The 14,756-nt window shown below is 33.6% G+C and overlaps 1 protein-coding gene and 1 long non-coding RNA gene across 3 annotated transcripts in view; one reads left to right on the forward strand and one right to left on the reverse strand.

Annotated features, from left to right (window-relative positions):
• Positions 1-12,687, reverse strand: part of si:dkey-33i11.1 — a 28,495-nt gene extending 15,808 nt beyond the window's left edge. For both annotated transcript variants that reach the window (XM_087288101.1, XM_087288100.1), the window contains exons 1-5: positions 12,606-12,687; positions 12,465-12,523; positions 9,381-9,737; positions 2,215-2,472; positions 97-366 (exon numbers count right to left, since the gene is read on the reverse strand). In XM_087288101.1, coding sequence (XP_087144227.1) covers positions 97-366; positions 2,215-2,472; positions 9,381-9,737; positions 12,465-12,516 — 937 coding nt within the window. In that variant the 5' untranslated portion in view covers positions 12,517-12,523; positions 12,606-12,687. The remainder of the gene's footprint in view (positions 1-96; positions 367-2,214; positions 2,473-9,380; positions 9,738-12,464; positions 12,524-12,605) is intronic.
• LOC147840412 (uncharacterized) lies at positions 269-7,137 on the forward strand. Its single transcript, XR_015512259.1, has 6 exons — positions 269-389; positions 2,939-2,990; positions 4,198-4,384; positions 4,645-4,803; positions 5,329-5,424; positions 6,160-7,137. It is a non-coding gene; the product is annotated as an uncharacterized LOC147840412 (long non-coding RNA).
• Positions 12,688-14,756: the final 2,069 nt, after the last annotated feature.

Here is a 14,756-nt window from a genome sequence, read left to right on the forward strand (position 1 = left end):
AATGAACTAAGAGTATAAAAGCACATTTATTATTGGTTGAACTGTCGCTTTATGATCGCTTATGACTACATAAAAAAACAAACAAAGCTAACTTACAGGTGAGGTTCAGCAGAACAGGTCTGGACCGGTCTGTGCCGAGCGGGTTTCGGGCCACACAGAAATACTCCCCATAGTCCCTGTAGTCCAAACTCCATAGCCTCAGCTCAGGTTTAAAGCTGTCTGGCAAACTGCCACTCTCTCCTTCTTTAAACCAGGCAAAGCTTTCTGCTGGCGGAGCTCCATCACTGCTGCAGGTCAGAGTCACCGAATCGCCCTCTCGGACGGCCTCTCGAGGGCTGATTTGAATCGCAGTGTAGCGAGGAGGATCTGAAACACAGAAAAAGATAAAGGTGAGATACAAACACCAGTAGGAGAGGCCATTTGACAGAAGAGTTCAATTGCACACACTTTGGATTCTGCTTTAATTACTGCATTAACTGATTGTATGTACAGTTGAAGTCAGAATTATTAGTCCTCCAGAATTATTAGGCCCCCTGTATATTTTTTCCCAGTTTCTCTTTAAAGGAAAAAAAAATTGTTCAACACGTTTCTAAACATGATAGTTTTAATAACTAATTTCTATTAACTGATTTCTTTGCAATGATGACAGTACATAATATTTTACTAGACATTTTCTTTTAAGATACTAGTATTCAGCTTAACGTGGAATTTAAAGGCTTTACTAAATGTAAGTCATTGTATAACAATGGTTTGTTCTGTAGACAATTGAAAAAAAAATTACCTAAAGGGGCTAATAATATTGACCCTAATGTAGTTTTTAAAGAATTAAAGACGGCTTTTATTGTAGCTGAAATGAAATAAGACTTTCTATAGAAGAAAAAATAATAATAGAGTATACTGTGAAAAATTCTGTTCCATTAAACATCATTTGGGAAATATTTGAAAAAGAAAAAAAAATTCACAGGAGGGCGAATCATTTTGACTTCAACTGTTAATCATGAGAATAGTTTTGAGGACCTGAAATGAAAGGATGCATGCATAAAATCAGTTAATTTAGATACTTTTTCAACATTTGACAGTATATCAAGATAACTACTGTAAACGGTAACATTGCAATCTGTGATTTCAATTTAATCTAAATGTTTTCTGTCTGAATGTATTTCCTGTTATATAAAACTGAATTTTCAGCAAGATTATTATAATGTCACATAAAGCTTTGCAAATTATTCTACTATGTTAATTTGAGAACCAAATCTTAAGAAACATTTCCTATTATTATTAGAGTTAAAAACAGCTGTGCTGCTTAATATTTTTGAAACTCTGATTATATGTTTCAGAATACTAAAAAAGTAAATAAAAAAAATGTAAAATATATATATATATATATATTTGTAACATTATAAATGTCCCTACTGTCCCTTTTGATCGATTTATGTGTAGAATAAAATAATAACTGCTATTAGTAACTATTAATACTAGTTATTATTATTACATTGTAAAATATGGCAAAAAAGCAAAGGCTTTTATGTTAAGTTAATTGGGTTTCAACTATTTTTTTTTTAAGTTTTACAAAGTTTAACTTAATCTTTTGTCAGTTTGACTGATCAATTGATTGAACTAAAAAAGTAACTAAAAAATATATATATGATTTTTTACTTGACTTTAAAATGTGAGTAAACTTATTGTAACTCAGAACTGTTAAGTTGATTTAACTTATTTTTTATAATCATGCACAGTTCTATTTATTTAACTTTTTTAAGACAATGGGTTTACTTTAGGTAAGGTCAACAATAATCCTATTAAAAGCAACAGTTTTACTTATTTTAAGTTGCCAATATTTTATTTTTTATTATTTTTTTTTTTACAATGTACAACTCTTCAAAGTTGAGAAATTTTCATTGGCAATTTATAAAACACAGATATTAATTGAAAGAATGAACCAAAATTGTAATTACTAAATGCAAATAAGTAATTACCAGATCTATATAATAAAATGAAATACTAAAAATGAGGAAAAACTAAATGAAATGATTAAATTTAAACTAAAACAAACATAAACAAGACTTGAAAGTAAAAACAAAATCAAGCTTGTACTAAAAACTACAATGGTTAGAGAACCAGAGTCCATGATCAATAATAGTTGTGAAAAGCGTTATACAAATAAACTTGAATATAACAAAACTAAATTGATCCTAGAAAATATTGGATACTCACATCCCAGAGCCAGAGTGAGCCCCGGGGACTGGACGTTTTGAATGGGTAAAGGACGACAGGTGTAGGTTCCAGCATGCTGACTGTTGAAGTTATAGATGGCGGACAGTTTGCTGGACTGACCCAAATTTACTCCATTTCGATAAAGGGCAAAACTCTTTCCAGGAGCAGCACAACCTCGCGCAACACAGCTCAGGAAAACCGTCTCACCGGCAGCAAACATGTTACCAATTCTGGGCGGATGTACATTAACCTGAAGCTCTGGAATCAACATGACAAAATATTAGGTTAATGGGTTTCCTTCAACATAAATGTACAAAAAACAACAAATTACTCCACCGTTATAGGGCAACCCAGGCTCATTCTGAAAGCACACCCTTATATTCATTTCTGAAGAGTGACAAATATGTCCCAGGAGGTACGTTTTTTGTTTTTGTGAATCTATCAGAGGCTTATCTCAAATTTCTCTTGCGAGTGCTATTCGTGCCTGTTCTTCCTGTGTAAATCCACCCGACTGACTGACTGACCGATCAACTGATCCACCCTCCTACTTTCCTAAACCAAACCGACAGTGTTTTTAAAAGCAATCGAGAAAAAAAAAGCCCTCGCCTGATTTTTACCACATTTTCAGATTTTACCACATTTTTACCCTGTTATTTACTTGTTTATTTTATTTTTTGGCTTCTGTTTTTTGTCTAACCTGCTTTCTGGAACTGTTCTTCGCCAGACCCGAACCCTGTTGTCACTGGACAAACAGCAAAAACCCCATCCACACAGAGGTAAGCAGTCAGCTGGTAAGCGCGAAAAGAAAAACGGCATCATACCGCCTTGTAGCATATGTTTTAAAGACGCAATGCAGTCATATGTACTTCTGGCTAAATAATTTCTGATCACCAAAAATATATATAGGGCTCATTTTCAGAATAAGTCTATGTTGCAACCGGGTGTTGCTAGGAGGACGCTATATGAAATATGCTTCAAAGTTGCATTCACCAGATGCTCTCTGTCAAACACAATACTACGATTTGCGGTGGTTTTCTTTAAAGATAGTCATAAAAAAATACGCTAATACACTTTAGTATTGTTCAAAACCTTTTTACTAAAAAATACTATTGTAGTTTAGTTTAATTACTGGTGTTTGAGACTGGTGCAGTGCTTTGAAACAAATGTATGTAATAGACGCCAATTCTCTAGCTATACACTTTACTATGAGGGTGTTTAAACCTTTGAATCAAAATTCGAAGCAGTCACGTGGGTAAAGGCGAAAATGAAGCTTCGGACGTCACTGATCACGTGATGATGGCAAAACGAATCAAGTTCCGGTACACTGCTTCACTGCGAGATGTATCGTTTTTTTGATACATGCTTCGAAGTCTCGGCGCACAACGTCACATCACTAAATCATAGGTATGTATGTCTTTTTTGTTGTCATCTAACGTTATATTATTTGATATGTTGGCTTTGATGTGCGCGTGTATCCTAATGCGGAACTATTTGTTATAATTTAGCCGTGAGTTACTTGTTTCGTGCACTTGGTTTTGGCTATTTACATCAATAAAAGTTTTGAGTGAATGTATTTGAAACAAATAGCGATTTCAATCGAGTCATTTGCTTTAATAACTCACGATTAATACAATGAGTATCATATAACATACCAGATCAGGTATCCAAGTCAAATTTCCTTGCTAAAACGAATATAACATTATGTCCTGTTTATCTAGATTGCTGTCAGCATTGCGCACATCATAACCTTTTTTCCCTTCGAACCAGAGCCAGTGGAACAAACGGTGACGTGTTTAACTGTGTAATTTGTGTGAAAATCGTGTGATTTTCATGTAATTCATTGCTTGATTTTCTTGTATATTAGTTAGCTCGACTATGTCTATCAAATTCAGACCAACTTGCTTTAACAGTCAGCTAGCTTTTATTTACATAAAAAAAATATAAAGGGCTAAATATATATTTTTCTTTCTTTTTGCTCAAAAGGACTGAAATGTTGACAATGACATAATTCAATGCAAGATTTCCTTGAGGAGGTGAGACTTGCTATCATCAGTGAAATTTGACGGTCATTCACCAGCAGATGCAAGAAACCTTTTCTCTTTGCCCAAAAGAAGTTGTTGAGATTTAGCCAGGAAGAAATTAGAGAGATAACCTGGACTTTAAGGAAGAGGTAAGTCACTATATTGCAATTGCTTTGGTTTCATTCAAGGTAGTAATGATAATGCTAAAAATAACAAACAACATTATTATTATAGGTAATTCAAAATACATCTGTATTCAGCATTTGAACATTTAAATATTTACATTTACAAATATATATATATATATATATATATATATATATATATATATATATATATATATATATATATATATATATATATATTATGTGTAAATATTAATATGTATGTTTTTTTTTGTATATTGTAGATCTGCAAAGAGTTTTCTCAGATCTGTAATGTAGATCTCCTGAGACAGTTAATCGAGTGACTTGATAAATATACAGCACCTCTCCTGAAACTCTACAGGAAAAAAAGGGATTCAATGGGTGCAGAGATGGATACAACTTTAAACAAGATGGATGAGCAGGTACTCATTAAGATTTTTTTTTTCTTATACACCCGTCTGATGTTTTTAACATGTGCAACATATTTTGTCCTGTCAAACACAAAAGCATGAATTTCATGCTCAGGTAATACAGTCTAATAAAACGTAATTGCAACAATTTAATTGTCCAGCCCTTTTGCATTAATTTTAATTGTGTCAAGTTGTGTTTTGATTGTGAGATGGAAGTAAGATAAATAACAGATGTTTCACTTGTTTTGAGTGACCATTTCAAATGAATACATTCAAAGAGGAAAATAGAAAATAATAGCTGTAGTTTTTAACTCAAAGTAATTGTCACATGAAACTAAACATTTTTCTAAATTTGCCAACACAACCATTATCAAATTCCATTGTATGGAAACCACAAAATTCTTTTTTAAAAATAAAGCCATGTGTTTTTTCAACAGCATGAATAAAATACTATGCTCATTTAAATGTACTAAGTAAATTTTTCACTTACAAAACAATAAGATTGTAAAACACCCTTTGTAAATGACTTTCCTTTAGGTCACTGATATTGTCACCGATCGAGAAAGAGCAGCTCTTGAGGGACTGCCAATTTTTCTTCGTAAAAATTCTGCTTGCTTTCTCAAGATATGTCTGGTAAGTTACCCATTTTCATACCCTATTCTACATTTATTAGTCTGCTTGGTAACACTTATAATAGCTGCACGCTATAAATAATTTATTTAGTATTAGCGAATAGTTAATTTATTTTCTGTTAAGCATAACTCTACATGAAGTGCTCAATGATTGTATTTTTTTAACTTTAATGATTCATTTGTATTACTAATTTAAGTATTGCATTATTTACAAACCAGTTATTTAAGAATACTTGGTGTTTTTAAGATCATTCAGAATGCTTAAGTACACGATTAATAAACTATTCAAATTAACATTTAAATATCCTAATATTAAGGTATGTAATAATAGTTACTTTGTATGTTAGTATATGCTTTATGAGCTTAACTTCATCCAGTTGTGACCTAATCTAAAGTGAGGACTATTTATGCTTTATAAATCCCTTATGAATGACAATTAAAGGCTCAGTTATATTCTAAACAGGACAATAAACAACTTTCACAATTGAAACTGTATCAAATAAAAGTAAATCTTTGCAATTTTATGTAAAATAAAAGTTTAAAAAATTGCTAAATATTAAAAAGTTGTCAATATATTGTTCAATTATTTTATATTATAGACTATTCAAAGTGTTACTGTTTGTATGTACGAAAGTATTACATGTTTTTATTTTCTTTGCATAATAGTAATAACATTAATAAGTAGTAATTAATATTACACATCAATTAATTTTCCCATTACTTAATCTCCTATAAGGACACGGACCCTGAAGACCACAGCACCAGAGCTTAAAGGATTAGAATCTTCACTGTGGTGGAAGATGATAATGGCACTTCTGCATCCCTGCAATATGTGATGAACCTCGCTAAAATCTTGGAGGAGGCCATAGTACTTCAGGATATCACACATCTGCCTGCAGCCTTCGCTTACTTGTTCAGCCTCTTGTATAGACTGAATATGGAACACCCTAAAGAACTCAAATATACTTTTTAAGTGATTCAGCATGTTTTATGGAGGTTGGTGGCACATGATCTGCGAGAGTTCAGTTCATTCATTCATTCATTTTCTTTTCGGCTTAGTCCCTTTATTAATCTGGGGTCGCCACAGCGCAATGAACTTGTTTTGCGCAGCGGATGCCCTTCCGGCTGCAACCCATCTCTGGAAAACATCCATACACACTCATTCACACATACACTACGGACAATTTTAGCCTACCCAATTCACCTGTGCCACACGTCTTTGGACTGTGGGGGAAACCAGAGAACCCAAAGGAAACGTGAACGCAGGGAGAACATTCAAACTCCACACAGTAACGGCAACTGACCCAGCTGAGACTCGAACCAGCGACCTTGGTGGGAGGCGAAAGCACTTCCTACTGTGCCACTGTTTGAATGTTTTGAGGTCTGTTTTTGGACTTGATGTACTTTGTTGACAAAAGTGCAGTACACTTTAAAGACTGTTTGAATGGAGTGGCTTTTAGGGTTTACTCTGATTAGATGATTGTATATTCACCTGGTTTGAGTGTTTGGACACACTAATAGCTTGGTTTTAGTAAGGTTGCCAGTTATTTTATGTTGAGGCAGTGTACAATCTTTTCAAATCTGGAAACATTTAGTACTAGTTGTGTACAAACTAGCCCTATGCTGAACACGGCTAATGTCAAATGCTGATTTTGTATGCAAATGTTTTGGATTGTGATTTGAACACAGTTAAAAATAAAAAAAGTGAATTGACTATTCTTGTGTATTTAATTTGAATCCTAAAAATTAATAGTAAATGCATAATGAATCAGTTTGTTTTATTTTGTTCAGTAAACAAAAAAATCTTGTTGGGTAAACATGATCATTTTTGTTCAGTAAACAAAAGATCTTGTTGAATAAACGTGAAAATTTTTGTTCAGCAAACAAAAGATCTTGTTGAGTAAACGTGAAAATTTTTGTTCAGCAAACTAAAGATCTTGTTGGGTAAACATGATCATTTTTGTTCAGTAAACAAAAGATCTTGTTAAATAAATGTGAAAATTTTTGTTCAGCAAACAAAAGATCTTGTTGAGTAAACATGATCATTTTTGTTCAGTAAACAAAAGATCTTGTTGAATAAACGTGAAAATTTTTGTTCAGCAAACAAAAGATCTTGTTGAGTAAACATGATAATATTTGTTCAGCAAACAAAAATATGTTGTTGCTTAAACAAGGAATTCAACAAAATATTTTAAGTCGACTTAGTTAACTCAAAAAGCTGTGTGTGATCGGTTGCCTTATTATTTTAAGTTTATTCAACTTTTTTTTTTTACAGTGTAGGTTGTTGCATGTTAACTCTGCCCAGTGACAGCCATTGGCTGATTAAACAGGTAGTCCAACCCTAAAAATAATAATATTTATCCGGCATTTAAAATATTGAGATAACGATGAATGGAGATTAAGACAAAAGTATTTTGTTTCAGGCCCTATGATTTCCTCAATGTAAACATTTTAGTATTTTATGGGAAAAACCTGTCAAAAAACAGAAGATATTTAGTTTAACAAGAGGAAATTACATCAAATATATTACTATGGCACGTTATAATGTATATCTCAATGTAATAATAATGCTAACACTAATAGAACACCACTACCACTGCTAATAATATTATTACTAACTAATTATTACTAACTAATTACAAACTACTAATAATTTACAAATAATAATTCATTAAAAATCATTCAATAATGAATAAATAATAAAATAAAAGATTATATTGAAAAACATGGACTTGCTGCACTGTGTTTCCCAAAAAGAAGTTAGTTGTCTAATGAATAAAAGACATGCATTTTGATTATTAAGTGTTCAGAATAAAATATAATGGAACTTATGGGGCCTTTTAATTTAGGTTTTACATTTAAAAAATTTTTTTTAAACTGTACTCTATAAATTTAATGATTTTAGTTATGTTGACTTCCTTTTGATTACAATAAATGACCATTAAAACAGCAAAAAATAAAATAAAAATAAAGTAAATTATTATGCTGAAAATTTCATAAAAACAGACAAAATAGATGCAATGTAAATTAATTTGGGGCAAAATTTATAGTTCCCTAACTTACACAATGGGTGTAATCATTTGCTGAAATTGGATAAAACATTGTAAAATATTTGTATATTCAAACTATAATTTTAAGAATATTTTATACATTAAGCAACACATATATGTTTGAATAAATGTGTGTGTGTAAGTTACAGTTTCTGCAAAAGTACTCCTGCCTTCAGTGTCACATGATCCTTCAGAAATCTGTCTTATATTTAATGATTATCACACTGAAAATAATTAAGCGCCTAATTCTTATGCAAACTATAATAGCCCCACACATCTCACTCTTTACCAATTAAATGCATCCTTGCTAAATAAACTGAAAATCACTCAGCCTTCTAAATGTTTACAGTAGTGTATGATTTATCAGTGTTTAACCTAACAGACTCACTCTAATAAACCTTAAAAGGGGACCTATTATGCAAAAGAATACTTTTATTAGGTGATTAAACAGAGTAGTGTTGCAACAGTGTGAGAATATAACCAGCTAATGATAAAAAAATAATTAATTCTATTGATTTATAATCACACTTCATAAAAACAGTCTGCAGAAACACTTTGATCGACAATCTCCCAGAGGATGCATTAGAGGGGGGAAGCCCTGCCCATTAGTGACGATCTGTCCCTCATTAGCATAAACAGCCCTGAGTGTGAAGCAGATGTTTTTTTAATCAGCCACTATGCTGACACATAGGCATTTTAGCTAGGAGCACAATCTCTTTTGAATTGAAAGCAACAATCACCAAAATACCACAATTTGGATCAAGGGGGGCAGTTTCAAAGAGTTATAAAACATTATTTGTGGGTATTTTGATCTGACACATCGCATCAACACACTAGGGACATCAAAGAATTATTTTACATCTTGTTAATAGAGATATAATTGGTCACACTTAAGTCGTTCCCTCACCTGTGACAGACAATGTAATAGCATCAGGAGACGTCCATCTTCCCTGCTGGTTGTCGGTTTCGAATCTGAAATGGTACATTCCCGCATCGCTCAGCTTCACATTAGTGATCTGCAGGCTGCATCTTTTGTAGCCTCCAATGTATTTGATCCTGTCCCGGTATGAAGGGCTCAACAGACCCGCGTCAGTGTGGAAAGCGATTTCCCGTCGACCATCATCAGAGATGTGAAACCACATGACCCGCGTGGAACTGAAGGGTGACGGGTAATCATAGCGGCACGGCAGCGTTACTGTTGTCCCAGCCCAAACACAGATGTCCGTCCTGGAGAAATACACCAGCCATTTACTAGCCCCGACTCCTGGAAATCAACAAAAGAGTAACATGAGGCCGATGGTGACCTTAAAGTACAAATGAAATCAAAACTAACCATAAGATTGTTTTAGCTCACATTGCTAGTTTTGGGGTGAACAATTCATCTGTGCATGTCATTAAGAAAAAACAAACAAACATTGTTTGCCGTTGTAAACTTTAATTGAAATCTGAAATTGCACCTGTGCACCTGTATTCCACCTGTTGGTTTTCAGTTAAATTCTCAGATTACTTCTGTCTGAGATATTGGGCGTGGCTAACATACTTAACCACACCCTCATCAACAGAAATGGTGACCAGGAGGAGTCTGTTAGATTGTAATAACTCTCCCCAAACCCTTTTACCAATTTTTTTGAATGAAATGTCTACTTTACTACATCCAATCAGCTCGCAGCAGAAAAAACAAGCCACGCCTACTGTTTTGTCATTTCTAATTCTGTTTCTCTAGGAATTGCGTCAAAATATGAAAAAAAAAAAAAACAGTCGCAGCTTCCGGTTGATGTGGACTTTAAGGTATGCCTTTACAAAAATTATCTGATTTGTTGGACAAAATGTCTGTACAACATAACTTTACCTCACAATAAACCGAATGCTTTCTCTTCTACAGTATTGGAATTTACCATTGGATGCTGTATGTGACTTTTCAATACCAAAACATTTGACCAAATATGATAGGATTACCACAGTATTTTCTGTTGTGAAGTATCACAAGATTTTAGGTTTTCTGTTGTTGATTTTGTTGTCGTAATACTAACACATTACCACAGGGAATTTACAGGAATGCAGCCACATTTAACCTAAAACAAAATTCTATGTAGAAATGTAAAAGCAATACCAAAAATTAGGGAACAATATTAAAGGAATATGTAGGGCGACATGGTGGCTCAGTGGTTAGCACTGTTGCCTCACAGCAAGACAGTTGCTGATTCGAGCCTCAGCTAGGTCAGTGTAGATGGCGTGGAATGTGGCATTTCTGTGTGGAGTTTGCATGTTCTCCCCGGTTTCCCCTCAGAGTCCAAAGACATGCGGTATAGGTGAATTGAATAAATTAAATTGGTCAGTGTATGTGTGTGCATGCAAGAGTGTATGGGTGTTTCTAAGTTTCGAATTATACATTGGCGATGGAGGGGGGTGGGGGGGTGGTTGGAGGGTTATGTTTTCAGTGAATTAATTAATTTATTTAAATGACATCAAAATTATTAAGACGTATTTAAGTTTTTAATGTTTTGAGGGATATTAAAAGCATTCTGACATACAGTAACCCAATTTCAGAGGTTATTAGCTCAAACTATTTAAACTATGCGTCTAATTTTACTTTACTTTTAGGCTATATGTAAATATAACCACTTACGATATCTATCCCTGCTCTAAATCTGCAGGTTTAGACACTGTTGAATGATTCTCGCAAGGACTGATTGGCGAGATTATGCATGAACCCCAATAATGGAATGAACCATTATAGAGGTGGTCAAATATATGTTTGTATTATCAGCCTGATTTTACGAAGAAAAGTAAGTATTTTACGTTTTGTCAGCTTAGTGGCTAATGCGTACGAAATGTATGATTTTAAAAAGGAGGCGTGGCAACCAACCCCGCCCCTAAACCCAACCGTCACTGGGTGATGTGTAAAATGTACTAAATTGTACGAATTAGATCGTATGAATTTATACGAGTTAGCCACTATAATGCAAATAGTTACGAATTGCCATAAGATTGCGTTTGTATTATGTATTATTTTATTTCTCACTATTAAAGGGATGCAAGATTCATTACCCCCTCATGATTCTTGTTTTGATATCCTACAGGGGGGATTAAGTATTAATTAGGAGGCGCAATCCCCCCCCCCCCACCCCCCCCCCCCTAATTTGCACCCTGGGTGTTTCCCAGTACGTCATATGCATAAAATATATTCTGGATAAGTTAACGGCCCATTCCACTGTGGTGACCCCTGATTAACAAAGGGACTAAGCTAAAGGAAAATGAATGAATTACAAAAATGTGAAAGTATAACTTTACCAAAGATCACCACAAGAATTTTACAGAAAAACCACGCACCGAAACAAAATCCTGTGGTAAAAACTACCGAATTGTGAAACTGATACTTACCACATTATTACCTCAAGAATATTAAAGGAATGTTAGAGTATTACAAAATCCTGGGAAGTACTAAATATACCTACCACACATCACCACAAGAATATAGCAGGAATAATACATTCAATGCAACAACATATTGTGGTAAATACTACAGAAATATGAAAGTACCACAAATTACTGCAAGAATATTACAATCTTACAAAGAGTACAACAAAATAAAGTGGTCAATACTACAGAGTTGTCAATGCCACACAATACCACAAGAATTTTGCAGGAATATTACAACACAGTTCTGAGGTAAATACTAAAGAATTGTGAAAGTAAAAGCTGTAACACACAAGAAAATCACTGTACTATAAATTCCTGTGTTAAAATTAATCCCCTTCCCCAAAAAAATAACACTATTACCACACAAATTTTATGTTGTGCTGTTTTGATGTTTTATCATATGACATACAACAGGCGATTTTTGTAAGGGTGCGCTGTTGACGCCAGGGATTAAAAAACACTGATCAATACAATATAAATAACCTGTGCACCAAGGGCACTCAGGTAATAAGACTCTGCAGTGAGCTATCACACGCGTTCATGTGTATAATAAACACCTATTCAAAATTACCTGACAGAAGAAGAGCAGAATAAATGAAGGTCAGAACTATGCGTATCCACATCTCAGCCCTGTGTGGGAAAGCAGGAACAAACACTAAGTAACTTTAAGAAGAAACACAAAATGCGTGATTATAGTCGTACAAAAGTCTACCTGATTCTGATGTTTTTCAGCAAACTCTCACGGCTGTCTGGGGACGCATGGATGTGCACATTTGTTGAAGAGGAATCTGAATGGCATCAGAAAGCAGAAGTTGAAGGGTGGTGATGATAGACTGTCCATCCTCCTGTCTCTCCTCCCGTCTCTCTGAACTCGCTCTCTGTCTCTGCATGGTGAAACTCTACTCCACCTTCAGCAAGGTGTGTGGGGCAAAACCACAAGTTGCTGACATGCACATCCCTCACCAAAAACATGTTTAAGAGATCTGAGGCAGCAGGGGGCGATTTCAATTTCAGGATTCTGTGTAGAGGTACAGTTGAAATTATTAGCACTCCTGTAAAACTTTTATTGTATTTTATATATTTCCTAATTGATATTTAACACATTTTAAAACATAATTGTTTAATAACTAATTTCTAATAACTCTTTTTTTGTCTTTGCCATGATGACAGTAACATAATATTTTACTAAGATACTGGCATTAAGATTAAAGTACAATTTAAAGGATTAACTAATTAGCTTAATTAGTCAAGTCATTATACTGCTGTGCTTTGTTCTGTAACCAACTGAAAAAAAATCTTAAGAGGGTTAATAGCATTGATTTTTAAATTTATTATTTTTTATTTATTTAATGATTTGATTATATGCATTTAAAATAAAAAAATTATTAATTCTAGCCAAAAAAAAAAAAAAGACTTTATCTGGATGAAAATATATAATACAGTAAATGCTGTGAAAATTTCCTTGCACTGTTAGTAACTTCTACAGTTACTTGGGAATTTTTTGAAAAAGAATTAAAGTATCATAGGAGAGCTAATAATTTTGACCTTAACTGTAAAAGAACCAATGCAACAGAATGAGAATCGGTGCACGTTGTATTGTTTTCTTCTTAAATAGCCATTGAGAAAATGCCATACAGAAATGCGGGGGAGAGTCTTTAAAACACCTTGTTAAAGATTACAGAATTGCTTTACTCTATATACAATTAAAGGCAGAATTATTAGCCCCCCTGTTTGTTTTTTTTCCCAATTTCTGTTTGACAGAGAGAAGATTTTTTTTTCAACACATTTCTAATCATAATAGTTTTAATAACTCATCTCTAATAACTAAATTATTTTATCTTTGCCATGATGACAGTAAATAATATTTGACTAGATATTTTTAAGACACTTCTATACAGTTTAAAGTGACATTTAAAGGCTTAACTAGGTTAATTAGGTAAACTGGGCAGGTTAGGGTAATAAGGCAAGTTATTGGATAATGATGGTTTGTTCTGTAGACTATCGAAAAACAATCAAGCTTAAAGGGGCTAATTGTATAGTCCCTAAAATGGTGTTTAAAAAATTAAAAACTGCTTTTATTCTAGCCGAAATAAAACAAATAAGACTTTCTCTAGAAGAAAAAAAATATTATCAGACATACTGTGAAAATGTCCTTGTTCATTTGGGGCATATTTAAAAAAAAGATAAAAAATAAATAAAAGGGGGGGCTAAAAATTATGACTTCAACTGTAAGTGAAAACATTTACAGTTATCCCAGTTTTACATCAAACAAATATAATAAATCTACCATATTCATTATTTCATTTCTGTTTTGTCTTTACACCATTTCTAGTGAGCTGTTAAGAAAATTCAAATGAATCTTCTTTGCCATTGGTCAGTTTTTTCATGAGGCAAATTCACAGGATTTACAGAAGCAACAGTATTGTTCCCATTATTATTTAAACTATACAATATTTATTCATTAATTTTCCTTAGGCTTATTCCCTTTATTTATTTATTCCATAGTGGAATGAACCGCCAACTTATCCAGCATATGTTTTACACAGCAGATGCCCTTCCAGCTGCAACCCAGTACTGGAAAAACATCCATCATCCACACACATACAGCCAATTTAGTTTATTCAGTTACCATAGCGCATCACTTTGGACTGTGGGGGAAGCCGGAGCACCTGGAGCAAACATGCAAACTCCACACAGAAATGCCAACTGACCCATCTGGGACTTGAACCAGTGGCCTTCTTGCTGTGAGGCGACAGTGTTAACCACTGAGCCACCATGCCGCCCATTATATAATATAAAAAAGTAATAATATATTAAACAGTTTAAAAAATTTACTTGTTGGAAGGGTAGTGGCAAAGAATAA

This window comes from Danio rerio, chromosome 16 (assembly GCF_052040795.2).
Source record: "Danio rerio strain M-AB ecotype USA chromosome 16, GRCz13ab, whole genome shotgun sequence".
Lineage (NCBI taxonomy): Eukaryota > Metazoa > Chordata > Actinopteri > Cypriniformes > Danionidae > Danio > Danio rerio.